Source organism: Amphiura filiformis, chromosome 17 (assembly GCF_039555335.1).
Source record: "Amphiura filiformis chromosome 17, Afil_fr2py, whole genome shotgun sequence".
Taxonomy (NCBI): Eukaryota; Metazoa; Echinodermata; class Ophiuroidea; order Amphilepidida; family Amphiuridae; genus Amphiura; species Amphiura filiformis.
This window is the reverse complement of record NC_092644.1, coordinates 57779235-57796612: the sequence shown is the minus strand read 5'-3', so window position 1 is coordinate 57796612 and position 17378 is coordinate 57779235. Positions and strand designations below refer to the sequence as shown.

At 38.2% G+C, this 17378-nt stretch overlaps 1 protein-coding gene across 1 annotated transcript; it reads left to right on the top strand.

Moving 5' to 3' along the window:
- Positions 1–4629: 4629 nt before the first annotated feature.
- LOC140138046 (von Hippel-Lindau disease tumor suppressor-like) lies at positions 4630–10508 on the top strand. Its single transcript, XM_072159885.1, has 3 exons — positions 4630–5021; positions 6780–6907; positions 8830–10508. The coding sequence occupies exons 1-3, from the start codon at positions 4777–4779 to the stop codon at positions 9000–9002; spliced, it is 546 nt and encodes a 181-aa protein (XP_072015986.1). The 5' UTR covers positions 4630–4776; the 3' UTR covers positions 9003–10508.
- Positions 10509–17378: the final 6870 nt, after the last annotated feature.

The following is a 17378-nucleotide window of genomic DNA, read 5'->3' as shown; positions in this document are numbered from 1 at the left end:
AGTCAACTCAGCGACCTACGCAAACAGCTTTTTTTCCATGGACAATACCACACTGGAACGGACTGCCCCACGACATATTAGACATACCAGACTACAAAAACTTCAAGACCGCCGTTAGGGACTACCTCAACTAAATTTCGCCATATCCAGTCATAGGTCATTGGTTTGTACCAACTCTGATGCGATGCGGGTACCCGTTTATTCAGAGGATAATGTCCAGATCCAGATCCAGAGATGAATGTCATGCTGTATGATTGGCAAACAAACAACCTCACATGACCTTTGGCCTTCGTATGTGACCTTGGATACTGCCAATATTAAATTAGGTGCCCATAATGCAGCTACAGTTTCGTTGCATTAGTATCTAATCTGTCATATGAGACCAAATTTAATCCAAAAGTCTAAAATAATGGTATTTTACAAGCTGACCTCAAATGACCTTTGATCTCACTTTATGCAGTGATGTATGGTGCGGTCATTTAAGGTGCATTGGCAACTAGATTTTTTCTGATGTGACTAAACTTTCAATCCCTGGCGCCAATAGTGACCCACTGTTGAAGCTTTTAATCGCCAGCAAATGCAAAACATGTACGGTACATAACGTAACATAGCATTCAAAAGTACGAATGTATGGCCATGAATAGCATTTATCACAGCGTCTTGATGGGGACTTTCTGAAAAACATAGTCCTTAACACTGTACAATACATGCTGTGTATGGAGTATGTAGCATTCAATGGGGATGTACAATTTGTACATTTGTTTTGAGTACAGCAGCTATGAACATTCAACACGCGTGGGTGTGACAGGGAAGCCCCCAGTCATATAGTAGGGTTTCAGGCGCAAGCACCCTAAAAGCAGCACATTTTCAAGTACCATTTTTTCTAAATTTTTCATGCTTTTTCAAATTTTTCCGCCCTTTCTTCGGCCGCCCTTTCATTTTGGTCGCCCCATGCTTTTACCTCGGGGCTGGCGCCCCCAAAGCCCCCCCCCCAAAATATGCGCATGAATAAAATCAGGGAATCCAACAGCTGTTGATACTTTTAAGTTCTAGTGGTACTACATGCAGTGGTAGGCAAGGTCATGGAACTGGAAAGGGAAGTAAGCCTAAAAACTAAGATTGAACGTAGCTTTATAACATTGTGGCAGAACGCCTTGAGTTGTTGAATGCGGTGAGTTGGCCTCAGTTTTTTTACTTGGAGCAAAATTGGGGCACCTAAATTTATCAAGGAGCCAATGGGCTCCTTAATCAGTTTTTGCACCATACATCATCATCATGCTGGCGCCCCAAAGCCCCCCTCCCCCAAATACGCGCATGAATAAAATCAGGGAATCCAACAGCTGTTGATACTTTTAAGTTCTAGTGGTACTACATGCAGTGGTAGGCAAGGTCATGGAACTGGAAAGGGAAGTAAGCCTAAAAACTAAGATTGAACGTAGATTTATAACATTGTGGCAGAACGCCTTCGAGTTGTTCGAATGTGGTGAGTTGGCCTCAGTTTTTTTACTTGGAGCAAAATTGGGGCACCTAAATTTATCAAGGAGCCAATGGGCTCCTTAATCAGTTTTTGCACCATAGGGGGTCTACATCATCATCATCATCATGCACTGATTGGTTAATGAATTTTCAAATAAAAAGGTTTTCAATTGGCTACGGAACCATATGGCTCAGGGCTGGTGAATTAGTTGTGACATGTGAAAATAAGTGACACTATATATTTTGTATACCACAAATGCAAAACATGAAAATCCCTGGCTGGATTGTGCACATACTGAGGTAAGGTGGCATAGATATTGAGATAATCATCCAGTGGCATAACTGGGGGGGCAACATGCCCCAGGCGCCACCCTTAGGGGGACACCAAATTGACCATTTCAGCATCTATTCTTTGGCTGCGCCCCTCCAAGCGATAAAAGTCAAAATTCAATTGAAAGCACATTTCAAGACCGATATTCAACTTCTAACTTCTAGCAACCAAAATTAGTCAAAAATTTTGGGCGCTCCACATGAAATTGTTTCAAGAATGGGGGGTGTCACCATGACTCTTTTTTAGGCGCCCTGGGCACAACCCCACTCACGCCACTGCCGTGTCTAAGATAGACATGTCCACATTGCTTATTATAGAGGGCGACATTCAATCCAAAAAGTTTGGACCACAGTAGCTCACAGTCAATGGCTTAACTGTGTAATCCCCATAGGGAAATACAAAAATTTGAAATTTGGACACCAGAAACTTGACGACACAGTCTAAAAAGTGCTGGTACTTTATCCTTGATACAGAAGTCAGCATGCAGTGAAAGTTAGATTTCATAAAATAAAATCGCCTTTGTTTAAAATGGATCATCGTGGTACAAAATGATGCTATTAATACATGCATTTTTTGTACAGTAGGTCATGTAAGGCATTGTGAATGATGGTCGCAGAAAAGTGCAGTTTTTTAAAAACAGACATATGCCCATAACTTCGCTAGTTTTTGACCTACATACATGGTTGACCCTCATTTTTTAAGTTAAATAATCACCTTTTTAAACAAAATAATTTCCATCTGAAATATCCTATAATATTTACAGTAATTTCTTGGTCAAACTGGAACACTATAAACGCTAGTGGCTCCGCGATATACACACACGAATATAGCGTGGTACAGAAGAAAGCATACACGCGCCTTACATTGCGTACTCGCTTAGTACGCTACATAGAGCAACACGAATGTTCCAGTTTGGCCAAGAAATTACTGTAAATATTATAGTTGAAAATTTTGTGAACATGCCTATCTAAGATATTCTCAGGTGGGTGGGGGGAGGGGCGCCAATTTTGTTTCTTGCCCCGGACGCTACCAATTCTAGTACTAGTTACGCCACTCCCCCCGCCACTGGGTAAATCATCTGATCTGGGACTGCATCATCCATGGACTGAGTGAGTCAGTCACACAGTGTCAGTGAGAATGAGATAGCTTACCGCGACAAGCACGGCGCTTGTAGTTTAAAAGTAGTTTGTAGCTTGAAAAGGCAGTAAGATCAACTGAGCCTGCTAACTGTTACTTTAATAGAATTGTTAATTGAAGTATAAACATTTTCTACAATACATAATACAGAAATATAATATTCAATCACACGAAATTAAAAAAAAATACATGCACAGCACACCTACCACGGGACAGCGCCATCTTGACTAATGGTGTCAGGATTGCCAGATTTGCCAACAAAAAAACATAAAATTTTTATCATTGGCAACATTTTAACTTTTGCCGCCCAAACAGCGAAATTCTGCACAGATGCATTTGCCCACCCAGTAAATTGCCCACAACACCCAGTCAATTCCCCGGGTTAATTCAACTTGCCCATTGCCCAAAAGTGCCTACCCAGTATTTTAAATAGGTTTCGGGTGAGACATCTCGCATTCACCAAGGCCAAGCCAAAGAGCTCCAAAGGGAGGCGTAAAGCAATTTTGGTAAAGGCGGGGAATAATTCATTTGGGAACGCTGTTTGGAATACCTTGGCTCATGATTGCACAGTCCCATGATAGGAAGAATCAGGGTCAACGCGTCCTGGCAACGCGTACAAAATCTTTAAAACGTACGATATCGGATATATATATTGCAAGATTTGAAAAAAGAAATACCTGAAATTGCGCATTTATTCTCGGATTTTGGCATTTAGGACCTACTCCCGATAAAGATTTTCCATTCTTAGGCCTTCAAAAAAGCCTATTTCCAATTTTTAAAATTCATAAATCTAGGATAAAATTCACAATTTTAAGGTAAAATTCACAATTTTAGGTATAATTCAAAATGTAAGGTAAAATTCATGTTAAAATATATGCATACCCCCTCCCGCACCCACCCCTTTAGCGTTTCACACCTCGGAGCAGACCAAAATTTGGGCCCCCCAATATTAAAAATCTTCCGGAGCCTATGGTTCATCGTCAACTTTAACTGATTCAAAGGATATTGCTGACAAGTTCAATACCGGGGTTCAATACTAGTAAACATTTTGCCAGTATATAGGCTCATCTTTACTTTAGCAGCTAACCAGCTATTATAGTAGGCCTATTAGCCTAAGCATACTGGAAAAAATCCTGGAAAAGATTACTATTCTTATTCAAAAAAATACTCATTTTGGTCCAGGATTTTGGTGCCATATGTTTTTTGCGACCTACTGATGAGATTATCGGAAAAATGGGAAGTAAAAAAAGCCCGGACATGATAATAATCATTAAATCATATCTTGTTAAAACAACTGCAAATGAAATTTCATATCCCCTCAAAATTTTGTTTAACCTTTCTCTTATAGTCCGGTACTGTATGAAAATAGCCAAAAAAGTATTTAGTATTAAATTATTACACCGATTTTGCAATTAAAAAATAGAAAATAAAAAGCCAATCTTTCACTTTTTTTCCGAAAACCCGAACGTGAAACATGTTTTTTATTTTACTTGGCCTTCAACCATTCCTGACAAGTGCATTGGAGTCCAATAATGCACTTGTCAGGAATGGCTGATTGGACAGAAGTTTCATCTGCGCTCACTTATTGTGCACCCAAATAACACCCATACTGCCAAAATGCCTAATAATACGCCCAAAAAATCGGCTCGGCTGTTTCCATTTTTCGGGTCCGACGAGGTCATTTCAAGAGGAAAACAAAATGTTGTGCGTGTATTTCGTGTGCTTGTTGTCACTTACCATGTAATTTAACGCATATTTACAGCTGTTATCCATCTCATTATACTTATTACTTGAAACTACAACATTTGGATAATGTGCATTTTATTCCCACAATGAAAACTAAACGAGAATTAGAATCTAATTCTGCAACACTTTCCAGAAAACGGTGCAAGAAAATGTTGAGGTCAAAAAACAGTGGCAATAAGGCATTCGTAACATTTTTCAACAGTACTGCTCGTTTAATTGACGTTATTTGGATTAATTTTGAGGGTGATTTTACAAGTTACACGCCCAATGGTTTGAACCCCGGCAAGAGAATAGATCTGCATACTTATGAAGAGCATCCATGGATTTTCAGGTAAGCTTATAAACTAGCTTTTTAAAAAAACAACAACAAAAACACACAAATCTGCCAAGGTTCCTTTATGCTTCCGTCAATTGCAAGCCCGGCTACCAGGGACCCGGGCACTGTAGACACAATACCCGGGACTGTCACCCTGAAATTACCAGAAAGTATGTACCCGGGGCATAGCGTGGATTATTACAATTGCCTTTGGTAATCTCCCCCGCTATGCCCGGGTCCCTGGTAGCCGGGCTTGCAATTGACGCAAGCATAAACAGCCTTGAAGGCACGAGAGGTTAATCAGCCCGGCGGACATGGGCGGGGACAGTACCGGGGGTTTCACCCACAATTTGTGCCCGGTGCCGGGGCATAACGGGATTATTACAATTGGTAATCTCCCCGCTCGTCCCCGCTGTGCCGGGTCCCTGGTAGCCGGGCTTGCAATTGACGGAAGCATTAGTTTAAGTGTGTGCGTAGGAAGTTGTAGAAAATAATACACAATGGACAGCCAGGCCAGCAGCAGGGCGTTTCAACCAATGACAAGCCTTTAGTTTATTGTGTCCGTTTGTCTGCAATGCGCATGCGCCACGCCGCTCAGCGGCAGGGTAGTATGAAACCAGCATAACAGTAGTCAGTACTACTGTAAAAGTAGAATTTTTTGCGAGGTTTTTATTTTCGCGAGTTGACATAAAATCGCGAAAATAAAAACTCGCCAAAATAAGCTTTTGCATTATGAGTATTGTATCAATATTAATATCAATTGAAAAAATCTTCAAAATCGCGAAAATATTGACTTTTAGTACAGAATCATTTCCTGTTCCCTAAAAAGTTTTTCCATCTCCAATTGAGCGAAAACGTTTACTACTTGCGCAGTTCATCGTGTTTGGACCTACACATGAACATCGCGCTTTGAATAAATAGCCCGCAAGCATCAAGTGCATATGTCCGAATCAGGAGCGTACATGTACATGTATGCCATGGGTTTATGACTGGAAAAGCCGGGCATTATCGTTGTTTATGCCTGGCTCTTGACCAATCACGAACACGCAAGTATTAAATTTTGTCTTTAATACGTCTTATTTATATTCCTAGTTGCGTGATGCTCAAAAAAAGCCTCCTTTGGCCTCCATGGACCAGATCGTGTCACATAGCAAAATGAAACAGTCAAATAATGTTCAATGAAAGTGAAAGGGTCACCTCATCACTTAGTGCCGTACTATTACGCCGACTTTCGTATTCGGCGAGGAGGACGATTTCGACCTCCTGGTTTGTTTACAAACAGAGAGGTAGACAAAAGACCGTTCCGCTTGTCCAAACACTCAAGTATCAGAAGGATGGTCCACAATAGCGTGATTCACGTAACATGAATAGGGATTAAAAAGCTGTCACGTAGAACCATGTGCTTCTATTGTCCAATTTGCCATCAAGATTTCATATGGAAACAGTTCAGACCCAGTACAGGATCATGTCAGAAATTAATATTTTGTTCTGGGTCTGATTATTCGGACTACTCATCACTCAACAGCACATCTGTGACAAGAAACTTAAACATCAATTTCATTTCCCCAACAAACAGGCCTAAAACTCACAGAACATTTCTGACATTTGTTTGACAATGGCTTAAATTTCTATGAACTGACTAGCCATTCAGCTTGGTTCTCAAGTTGTCTATCTGCCATTGCCAATAATAAATAAAGTTCATTTTTAATACTACATGTACATGTACCTCCATGCTGTATCATGAACATTGAATTTCTTGCTTTCCTTGTACAGAGATCGTTCCTCAGGTGACCAGCTGGTATTTTGTAGTAGAAACGGTCAACATGAAGAGGTGTATTTCCCTGAACCATGGGATGGTAGTTTAGACTACAGAGCACCAACTGTTAATGTTATTTTACCAGGTAAGTACACTGTATCAGTATAAAGTGCCATATTTTGTTCCAGCTGTTGACATACTTAATTGCTATGTAAGGTATTCAACTGTTAACATGCTATAATATTGCTATAGTATAGGGTGTATACATGTACCGTATTCATTCCAATAAGCGCCCATGCCCCAATAAGCGCCCACCCAGGGTATTTTCAATTTGCTAAAGGGTAACCATTAATGTACATGGATCGAATCCATGGGTTCCTTCAGTCACCCATGGAAAACAGGGTACTGAAAACCAGTACACAATGTTCATATGGGCCATGAGTTAGTTTGTTTACATTGCAGTAATTCCTCCAGAATAGTCAATACAGATTCCAAACAGATAAAACTTACCTCACATCAGTTTTAGTTGCCCTTAATAACTCCAAATTGACATGACATTGAATTCTATTTGCTCAATTTCATACCAAAATCAAGGAAAACATGGTTTTGTTATTGCAAAATAACATGGAAATCATGCAGGGTTATATCTGGTCACTCTACTAGGCCAGTTGAAGTAATCAATATTGGCACTTGAATGGCGTGGCTCAGTAACTTTCTGCCCATTGTAAGACTGATGTGTTGTAAACTTGATTGCATAACATTAAGATTGCCAACTGATGTCCTTTGTATTTGAGTTTTCAATTATGGGAGTACTTCTGTCATTGATGTAAACATTGACAAAAAATGTCAACAAAACATGCTACTGCACAACTCTTTGCCTGTGTGTGTGTGTCTGAGGGCCGATCTGAGGGCTGATGACACACATTCGATGGGTGTACCATTAATGTTGAAGTGACAGATAGACGTCGATACAGTGAAATAGCTGGAGGACTACAAGTCCTGTGTAAACTTGCAATACATTTTCTGCATCAGAAAAGCTACTAGAACGTCTCAGGACCCTTTTATAACCTACCGTATGTCAATTTGTCTCTAATAAACGCCCCTTACGAAAAAATTAGGTAAACCTGGTAAAACATAAGCGCCCACGCAAAATGACTTTGTTAAGCGCCCTGGGCGCTTATTGGAATGAATATGGTATGCTATATATTTATTTAAACCCATGAGTATGATCTCAACACAAAATTAAGACATACCGCAAATTTTTGGTCACAACTTTGACCTTCATCAGGAGATTTGCAAGTTGCAACCTATGGTTTGGGATCAGTGACCTTTTGGACACTTGACCCCAAAACTTGATTGTATACTCAGATTGGTAGCTTGTATACATTGGGTGTGAAGGAGTCAATTTACATTGGAGTTAACCATGAGGGGGGGGGGGCTGTTACAAGTTACCAAGAATGTCCATTCAAGCTTTTGGGATCAAGTGTCCAAAAGGTCACTGATCCCAAATTTTGGTTGCCAGTCTTCTGATGAAGGTCAAAGTTGTGACTGAAAATCGTACATCTTAATTTTGTGTTGAGAACATAGGTTTAAATTATTATGTATGAAGTGTGAACTGTCATGCTACAATGTATATTGCTGGAAGTAAAAGATGGTATTATTTACTCATGTGGTGCAATTTTGATGTAAATTTTGCGCATATTTTATAAGCCAAAAAATAATTGCTAACAAAGAGTAATATTTGGGTATGGCCATTTTCAGTCACAGATGAGCCATGGTGCTGCTTGATTCAGTTTGGTCACATGTTAATTTGATTGATCAGTCAGATCTGGGCTAGTTGAAATTCATACACCCCCGTCCCCCTATGGAAGATAAGAGCTTAATCTTCCACACAGAGAGCATGTATTTCAAATGGGGGACTACATTTGAAACTACATATATGTATATTCCCTTTTGGTGAGATTTAGGCCACATCGTCTAGAGGGAGGGGGTCTATATTTAAAATGGAATAAATCTGCAGTGCAGGCAATACTAAATCCTAACCATTTATTTTGTTATCATTTTCAGTTTATGGTTTAAAAGAGAGGTGCCTACAGGTCATTCGAATGCTTGTGAAAAAAGAGGATGTTTCAGCCTTGGGCTCTGAAATTCCCAGGTCTTTACAGGAGGACTTGGTTTGTCCAAAACCACATCAAATTAGTTGGGAAGCTGGACATGAAGAAATGGATGAAGAAGAATGATGAAATGCTAGGAATGCAAATCATGGCAACAAAGACTTAAGTGAATGCTATTGTTTGTACAACATGTACAGAGAGGTGTATGTATCAAAATCTAATTCTACAGCTGCACAAGGGGGATTAGGGCACTCACATTTGAAGAGGCTGGAGGTGTTTGACATAGAAGTCTATGATTATATGGCTTCAGGGTCTTAGGAACTGATAGATATTTATAATGGAGGTTGAACATGTGCACAAAACAATCGAGCTTATATTATAAATATAGGGTATGAGAGGCCTTGTTGACCAAAATGGTTGAAGGCCCAATGGGGTCTTTACCACCACACTATTCCATATGGACGAGTGCCCTGAATACCCCCCCCCCCATCCCATATGGGGTTCAGCCCAAAACTGAAATTGAATGAATTGTGAATTCTTTTGGATGAAGGATTTAAGGACAGGAGTCTTGCTTGTGTATGCTGTTTACTGATATACCATACCTTTAGGATATAAACTTGCCAGTTTTCTCTTTTCAGTCAGTGCAATAATTGCTCCATGGTTTAATGATAGTTTTGTAGAAGGGACTGACCAGTTTTTATTCTGGGGAGATCTTCAGATTTCAAACCCCCATTCAGTTTTAATATTACGTGTTTCCTCCCTTTTGATTGAAATTGAAAAGGAAAAAAAGATCTGATTTCTCCAAATAAATTTTCAGTCATCAATATTGTTCAGTCATTCAAAAGAGGCAAGATCAAAAGGACATGAAGTTATCCTGTTTCCATGTAAAAAAAGTACACCTCTGGATGACAATTTTCTGAAGATGTACGTTTGCCAATACTGTAGCACAGGATTTCACAAAATGTCCAGAAGACTGGCTAATTATGTTGGGTGTTTCAGAGTTTCAGTATCTTGGTCAACAAACAGTTGTGATGCAATCGATCAAAATTAGGTTGTCAACAATGTTAAATTTGGTTTTCATTATACATTATGAGACTGTAAACATCTATACCATTTTCACCCTCATGTGGCAGTGACATCAATGCACTCAAGCAGCTATTTTGCTTATCTATGCACCATCTTTAAAATTAAACATGTGTGTACACCAGCGCTTTGAGCAAAGGATAGCGATTTGAGGCTGCACCCAATGAAATGCGCACTGACGTCAACTGCCCCATCAGGGTGAAAAATGGTAGTGATGTGTGTTTTTCATATCACCAGATTGATTTTGCTCAATTATTGGGGCATTCTAGTTGAAACACATACACCCCTACAGAAGACATGACCTTAATCTCCCAAACAGTGGGTGCAGATTTCAAATTGAGTCACCCATTCAGGTAACCCCATTTGAAATTCACACTCCATGTCGTCCATACGGGATGTATGAATTTTAAATGGAATAGCTTAATATGTTTCCTGAAAGTAATATAGTATAGGTGCTAGCACACTAGTGCAATGCAATGTGAAAGTGGAATCAGTATAATGCAATCACACTGCGAAACATGTGCCATTTCCAGTGTGTTTAGTATAGATCAGGGGTGCAAATTGTGATTTCTTCCTCAGGAGCAAGGTTTTTAGGCTCAAGATTTCCTCAATCATATCAGACATAAAACAGGTTTGTTCGTCACTTCGAAAGATGAGAATAGTAATATAGGATGTTTTTTTAAAGAGACTCTATATGTACGCCTACATGCATGTAAGGCTTCGAGCTTTCAAAGTTAAAGGGGGCTTTATTTGGGAAAGTGTGCGCGCATAGCGCCCAAAAATTTGGTATTTTATACTATTTTGGCCCATGATTGGTGTGAATTTGGCTGGGACACGGGCTTCTTTCCTTTTCTTTTCCTTTACCCCCCCCCGACTTTCTCTTTAATTTTTTGTCAGAGGGAGCACTTTTCTCTTTCATTTTTTTTGTCACTCTGCCATCCCTTCTGATAGCTTTTCCTTATCAAAAAATTCCTACCTCTCTTTTTGCGTTTGGTCTTTCTTCTTTTGAGTGTTCTTTAACAATATCATTAAAGATTGAATTATATGAGACTAGCATCTGTTTGCAGCATGCCCTTAGTTTTAACTTCCTCAATTTTCGCATCAATATAGGGAATCAAATTTGCATATCATGTTCAAGTAGTTTGATTTGGCCTTCTCTATTTGTTTCCCTTTAATTTCCTCAAATCGTGCTGGTCAGTAGGAGCCACTTGCTGACCGTTGTATCTCCATTTCTGTTACCATGGTTGGTTACGGCCTTTTTGGGTGGGTGCGGCGTGCCGCACCCACCCTGTATTCTCTGACTATTGACCTACTTTTTCACATGCCGCAGTGTTGAGAAAATATTCATGCCGTTTATATCCCAAACACCCACAGAGGTGATTACGGCGAGTTTTGTAATTATTACTTGATTTTGATATGTAAGTAATACGATAAAGTCGTCATAGGCAGTAATGTGTTTGAATTAAAAGAAATAACAAAAATAATTATTTAAGTAGTAGAAATACTATTTGGAAATTGCAGCAAGATTTGCAGATGTTTTTATTTGAACAGTACCAGTTCACCAGTTTTGCTAGTTTTCCTAATCTTCGGGCTAAATTAATAGCATCGTGAAGGTCATATATATCATTTTATACTGACAGCTTGTATGTGCATTGTGTTCAGTGTGTACATAGGCTATTTACTTTTCAAATCTTGTGACAAATAGTGCTTGGTGATGCTTGTTTAAGGTATTATAGACAAATTATTAGAATGCATGTGCACCAGTAGAAATGGCCCAGGTTGAATAAAATAAATAAACATATGAATGAATATTTTATTCCCTGGATTATTTTTGTTGGGACAAAATAATGATATAGTTTGACGCTTTGAAATACAGTTATGTTAATCATAATAAAGTTACAAAGTTAAAAATAATATCGAAATATTGTAAAATCAAACTTTTCCCTCATAAGTTGTATCAAAACAACATATTGAGGAAATTGATATGACAGATTTTTAAACTTTGATATGGAAAGATACCCCAGCCCTGTTGTCTCACCAGAGAAGATGAGCAGAAGTCTTTCTATCTGATGATAAAAAAAAATCTAGGTATGGTTTTATAACCATGTTCTATATAAAATGTTAACATAAAACGTCTTGTGTTATGATGTGAAGGGTTAATATAAAAACAGGGAAAATCTGTTCCAACTGACCAACAGAGAACAAAGGATAAGCAATAGATCAGATTAAAATCAGGGAAAATATGACACAACCTCCAATGGGGGAATAACAAACGTATAAACGTATAAAGTTAAAAACTCTTTAGCTTTGTTTATACGCTTTTGTGTTATTCCCTATTGGAAATCGATGTTGTGTCATATTTTCCTGTTTTTAATTGTGAACTTGACTTACTCATTCTTTCATTTCTCTTGACAATTTTTCATTTGCCCACCCTATTCCTTTTAAAGGAATTTTTATTTATGTTTACCTCTTAATGTTGATGGGTCCATTTCACTATCCTTTAGAACTTGTTCAGTGCTTTATGTTCTATTTTTATATTCCCCCACAATTTTCCAGCTATAGGTCATCATCTCCTCACTAGCACTTATGATTTGTTAGTATTGATACACTGAATTCCTTTATGACTTCTTTTTTTCATACAATCCTCATTGCCTTCACTTTATAAATTTTCCTCAGACATGTGCCCTAAATCATGTAAATTGTAACTTTCCTCAAATATGCATTGTTACCCACATCCATACTCTAACACCAACACCTTTTAATACTTAAGGCTCTTATTTCTTAATCATGTGAATTCCTCAATATTTCGCACAGGTGTCTTCCTCTTTTCCATTCAGTAGCTTCACTGCTTCACCTATTAACTTAATATCTTTTGCAGAGATCTGTATCCCTCTTCTAGCTCTTCCTCTTCCTCTTCTTCTTTCTTCTTTCCTCTTTCCCTCTTCCTCTCCTCTTTTCTTTTTCTTCTCCTTTCCTCTTTTTTCCTCACTTTCTTTTTTTTTCTTCTCAAGGCATTGTTTCCTCAATTTTGACTGTCATTTCCTAGGAGCGGTGCTCCCCGCTCCCGCACAATTTGCATCCCTGGTATAGATAAAGGGGACTTCTCCCTAGTCCCAAGATTCGCTAGTCAGAAAACAAGGTTCGCTAGTCAGAAAATAATGTCTGCTAGTCCGAAAAATAAAAAGGGTCACTAGTCCAACAGTTAGGATTTACATTGCATAGTGTTTTTTTTTTAAAGGTTTAGCGTACTAGCGAACTTTAAGACTAGTGTCTGATTAACCTTGGGACTAGACTGTGAATGTTAGGGACTAGTGAATTTGAACGTTAGGACTACAAGCTGTATCAAAATGATTGTTACCCATCAGGTTTGGATGTTTTAATGAAAAGCTAGATTTTCACAAATTTGCAGCATTGGATCCTCTTGATATGACCAGAAGTTACAGTTTGATGACCTGTTATAATATTAAAGTTTTTATTTTTAAACTTCCCTGGTCGTGCCTGTGCGTATCGCGTACACGAGCGTAAACGCAGCAGCAATAAACAATCACGCTGATTGACTGATCAATGCACTTGACAACAAGCCGGCTGACCCATTGGTCTTTGGCGCGGCGCGTTGGAGGCGACCTTGTCATTTCTACGCGATCGCAATTCACCAGCACATACCCGGACCATGGAAGTTTAAAAAAAAAAACTTAATATATACAAATGAAGTGAATCTTATGATATATTGATGTGACAGTCTTGTCCATAATAACTGGAAACCAATGGGTACCAATCATTTTGATCACGCCTGTAACAGACTTTAGGACAAATGGACGTAAAGTCGTAGACAGGCAAGTTCTACTTGCATTCAATATGTCTGTGCAATTGTGCATACTGTGCTGGGTTTTACTGCAAAATGGATACAGTTTTTGGTTGTCCACCAGATTTTTGGATGTTGCCCACAAAATACAATATATTTTTTCCGTACTGAAATTCTTGCCACAATTCTCGCCGCCACATACTTTCTGCATATTTTTCTTTTAGTTATATATTTTTGTTAGCTGCGTTTGACCCAAAATAGTATTATGTAGCTTTAATCAATGGAAGAATAATCCTCATACTCCATATTTTTATATAATAAGGTGAAATAAAAAATGCTTAAAGATTTGAGCATTTTTGGATGTCTATTGAATAACCGCTTATGTAAAATTAGGTTGTCTGTAGATTGTTTTGGTCATTTTGGGGAAACGGACGTTGGACAACCACTTTGAATAATAATAATTACATTGTGCACTATGTTGTCATTGTAAGAATGATGCATCTCCAGCTCCAATAGAATGGCTGTGGGCATCACATTTTGTTTTCAGTCAAATGCCAGAAAAGCATTACTTATTATTTTAGTGAAAACCTTTTTGATGACTTGTCACTATCAACCCCGCTATCAACCTGCCTGCTGGCCCAGATGCAATGTTCCAACACTGGTAGTGTTCCAACCATTGCCAACAGGTATTCTCCCTTTTGTAATTCACCATCAAAGTGATATGTGTAATCCCATACGTCAACTGGATCACGCTCGTGAGTCTTGAACCACAATTAAAATTATCGCCACACGATCTACCCCATGTACCATCATTCCATAAAAAGGTCAGTTGTCAGGGAGTTATGTAACCACTTTGCTGGTAAATTAATCTATTGTCAAAACTTTATTGACAGATAATAAAACTTTATTTAGCCAGTAAGATGCTGACAATGAAGCTATTGAGTTGTAGCCAATGAAGTGTTGTCACTAAGCAAACTCTGTGACAGTCTGTGTGGAATTACGAAGGAGTTACTACTTCTATGACAAATTCTAACACAGAATTAGCCCATTGTCAAAACTTCATTGATGGATTATTATACAGCTTTATTCAGAAAGCTGTACATGTATATCCCCCCAATTAAGCCCTGATACTAGGTTAAATCTGTGTAGAATAACAAGTTTCAACATCTTCCACAAGGGTAGTATGTATTTTAAATAGAATAGCCCATTGCATCTTTTGGTCTGACTGTATTAGATCACAGATGAAATTATATTATGAAACATGCAACTCACTATATTGTGTGGTGGAAGATCACCTAATGTTGTGTAATACAATAAGATGTATATATTGCAAATAATTATATAGTATAGTGTACATAATAAAAGAGGACAAATACAATTTGAGTTGTCAGTGTTTTATTACAAGATGTGTTATAAATGTTTGAATAATATATTAAACTTAGTATATAGTGTCTAATATCACAAGCGACTTCAATGTATTTATCAGATTGAAAATGTATTGGTCAAAATATGATTAATAATATTAAGGGCTCTGGGCCGGTATTTATTTTTTGTAGGACATGAGAGTACATCAGACATATCGAATTGAATTCTAAATAATTATGAGGAATGTTCTGATCAAATAATTTTGATTTTTTGTAAATTTGTGATACATGTATAATGCAAAGTTTATGTTCAATTATTAAAAGATGATATTTTTTAAATTTCTGATATTTAACAGTCTCCGAACTTCCTAAATCTTATGATATGTACTTAAAAGTAAAAGTGTATGTAGCTGGGATGAAAAGCTGACAATCAATTGAAAATTTTGACCTTTCAATTCATATTGAAGATATACATTTTTCCCCCAAAAGACCTAATTTTTTTTTGGTGTTTTTGGGAAAAAATTCATATCTTCGATACAAAAGGTCAAAATTTTCGGCTTTTCATCCCGACTACATACACAGTTTAGTACATATCATTAGATTTATGAAGTTTACTTCAAGGACTGTCAAATATCAAAAACATCAATTTTAATCATTTGCCATAAAATGTGTATTATATCGCAAATTTAAAAAAAAATCAAAATTATTTGATATCAGAAGGACATTGTTCGTATTGAGAATGCAATTCGATAATGTCCGATGTGCTCTCATATCCCACAAAAAATACTGTCCAAACGTTCATACCCCACACCTTAACGCCTGTTTAAATAAGTTGATCATCTCCAGCAAGTAAGCCAACTTTTTCAATTCATTAAAGACTTATTTAATGTGACAACCAAATAAAATAAAAGTTTGTGCAAATGACATATTAATAAACTCCATGAAACCATGGTATAATAAATCTTAACAAAAATAATACAAAGATACACATGCACATCCAGGGCTCATTGCAACACCGCCTTGTCTCCATTTTGGTCAATTTAAAACAATTGACCTTTTAGGAAATCCCATAAGCACAGGGCGGATTTACCATTGGGCCAGATGGGCCCGGGCCCAGGGCCCCCAAAATTGCCCGGCATTTTCCTTTTAACCCGAAAAACACCACGTTTTGGGCCCAAATGGGGTAAAATTGCAAAATTTTGAGTGCTACGCGCGCACTCGCCCATTATATAGCAAATTTCACCTTCACTTAAGGCTAAAATAGTCTGAAATTGAATTTTTTTGTCCTTATAAAATCTAAGCTCGTCTCCCTCTAACTTGTAATGCTACTGTCAATCTTATACCTAAAGCAAAACTTGGCTACTTGAGTGCACATGCCTTACACACAGTGAGTTTGGGGGCCTCCAAATTTTGGCCTGGCCCAGGGCCTCCAAAAAGGTAAATCCGGCCCTGCATAAGCATTTGCAAGTACACCTGAGATGCTGTAATTTGACGTCACGCCGACTTGCATTGGGCAGTAACGATGTTCGCTAAACGATGTGGTCATCTGCTTGATGTGTACTGACATCAAATGACGACATCTCAGGTGTACGGAAAAGGTCAATTGTTGTTAAAGAATTCTGACCTCAAGCCTTCTGGGCTATGTTTCATTGGTCTGTGACTTTATTGGGGCTACTGTCAGCTACAAAGGGACATATACTGCTTCAAGTTCAACCTATAAGTATAAACCAAATCTGTGGCATAAGGGGTCAATGCTTTGCATCACATGCACTGCGTGTTAAAAAACGCAACGCATAAAGAGTGTAGTGCGCTCGGCAAGTAAGAATCGCCCAGCAGTTGGTGTGCCAAAGTTGAATTTACACACACATTGCACTGAAATAATTATTCTCATACATGTACCTCCAGTTTCCGAGGTCTATTTACTTCTGAGTTGGAGATGGGGCAGTGGTGCGCTGAGCCCTCGACATGAAAAATTTAATTTAGATTTTCTATACATTGCAAATTATATATTAATTTTAATCATAAAAATGTCCATTCAAAACTTGTTTCTCCTACAGTTACCATTTTATTGGAAACTACATATTTACATCCGCCATTATAGACGAATCCAAATCCACGCATTCCTACACCTGACTAGCAGCCTTTAGTTGGGTAGCCGTCGGCTACAATGCACCCAAAATGTGAAATGATTCGGCCTTGGCGGAAATTTTAAACATTTTACATCTTCATGGCGAAAACACAGGTAGACAAAAG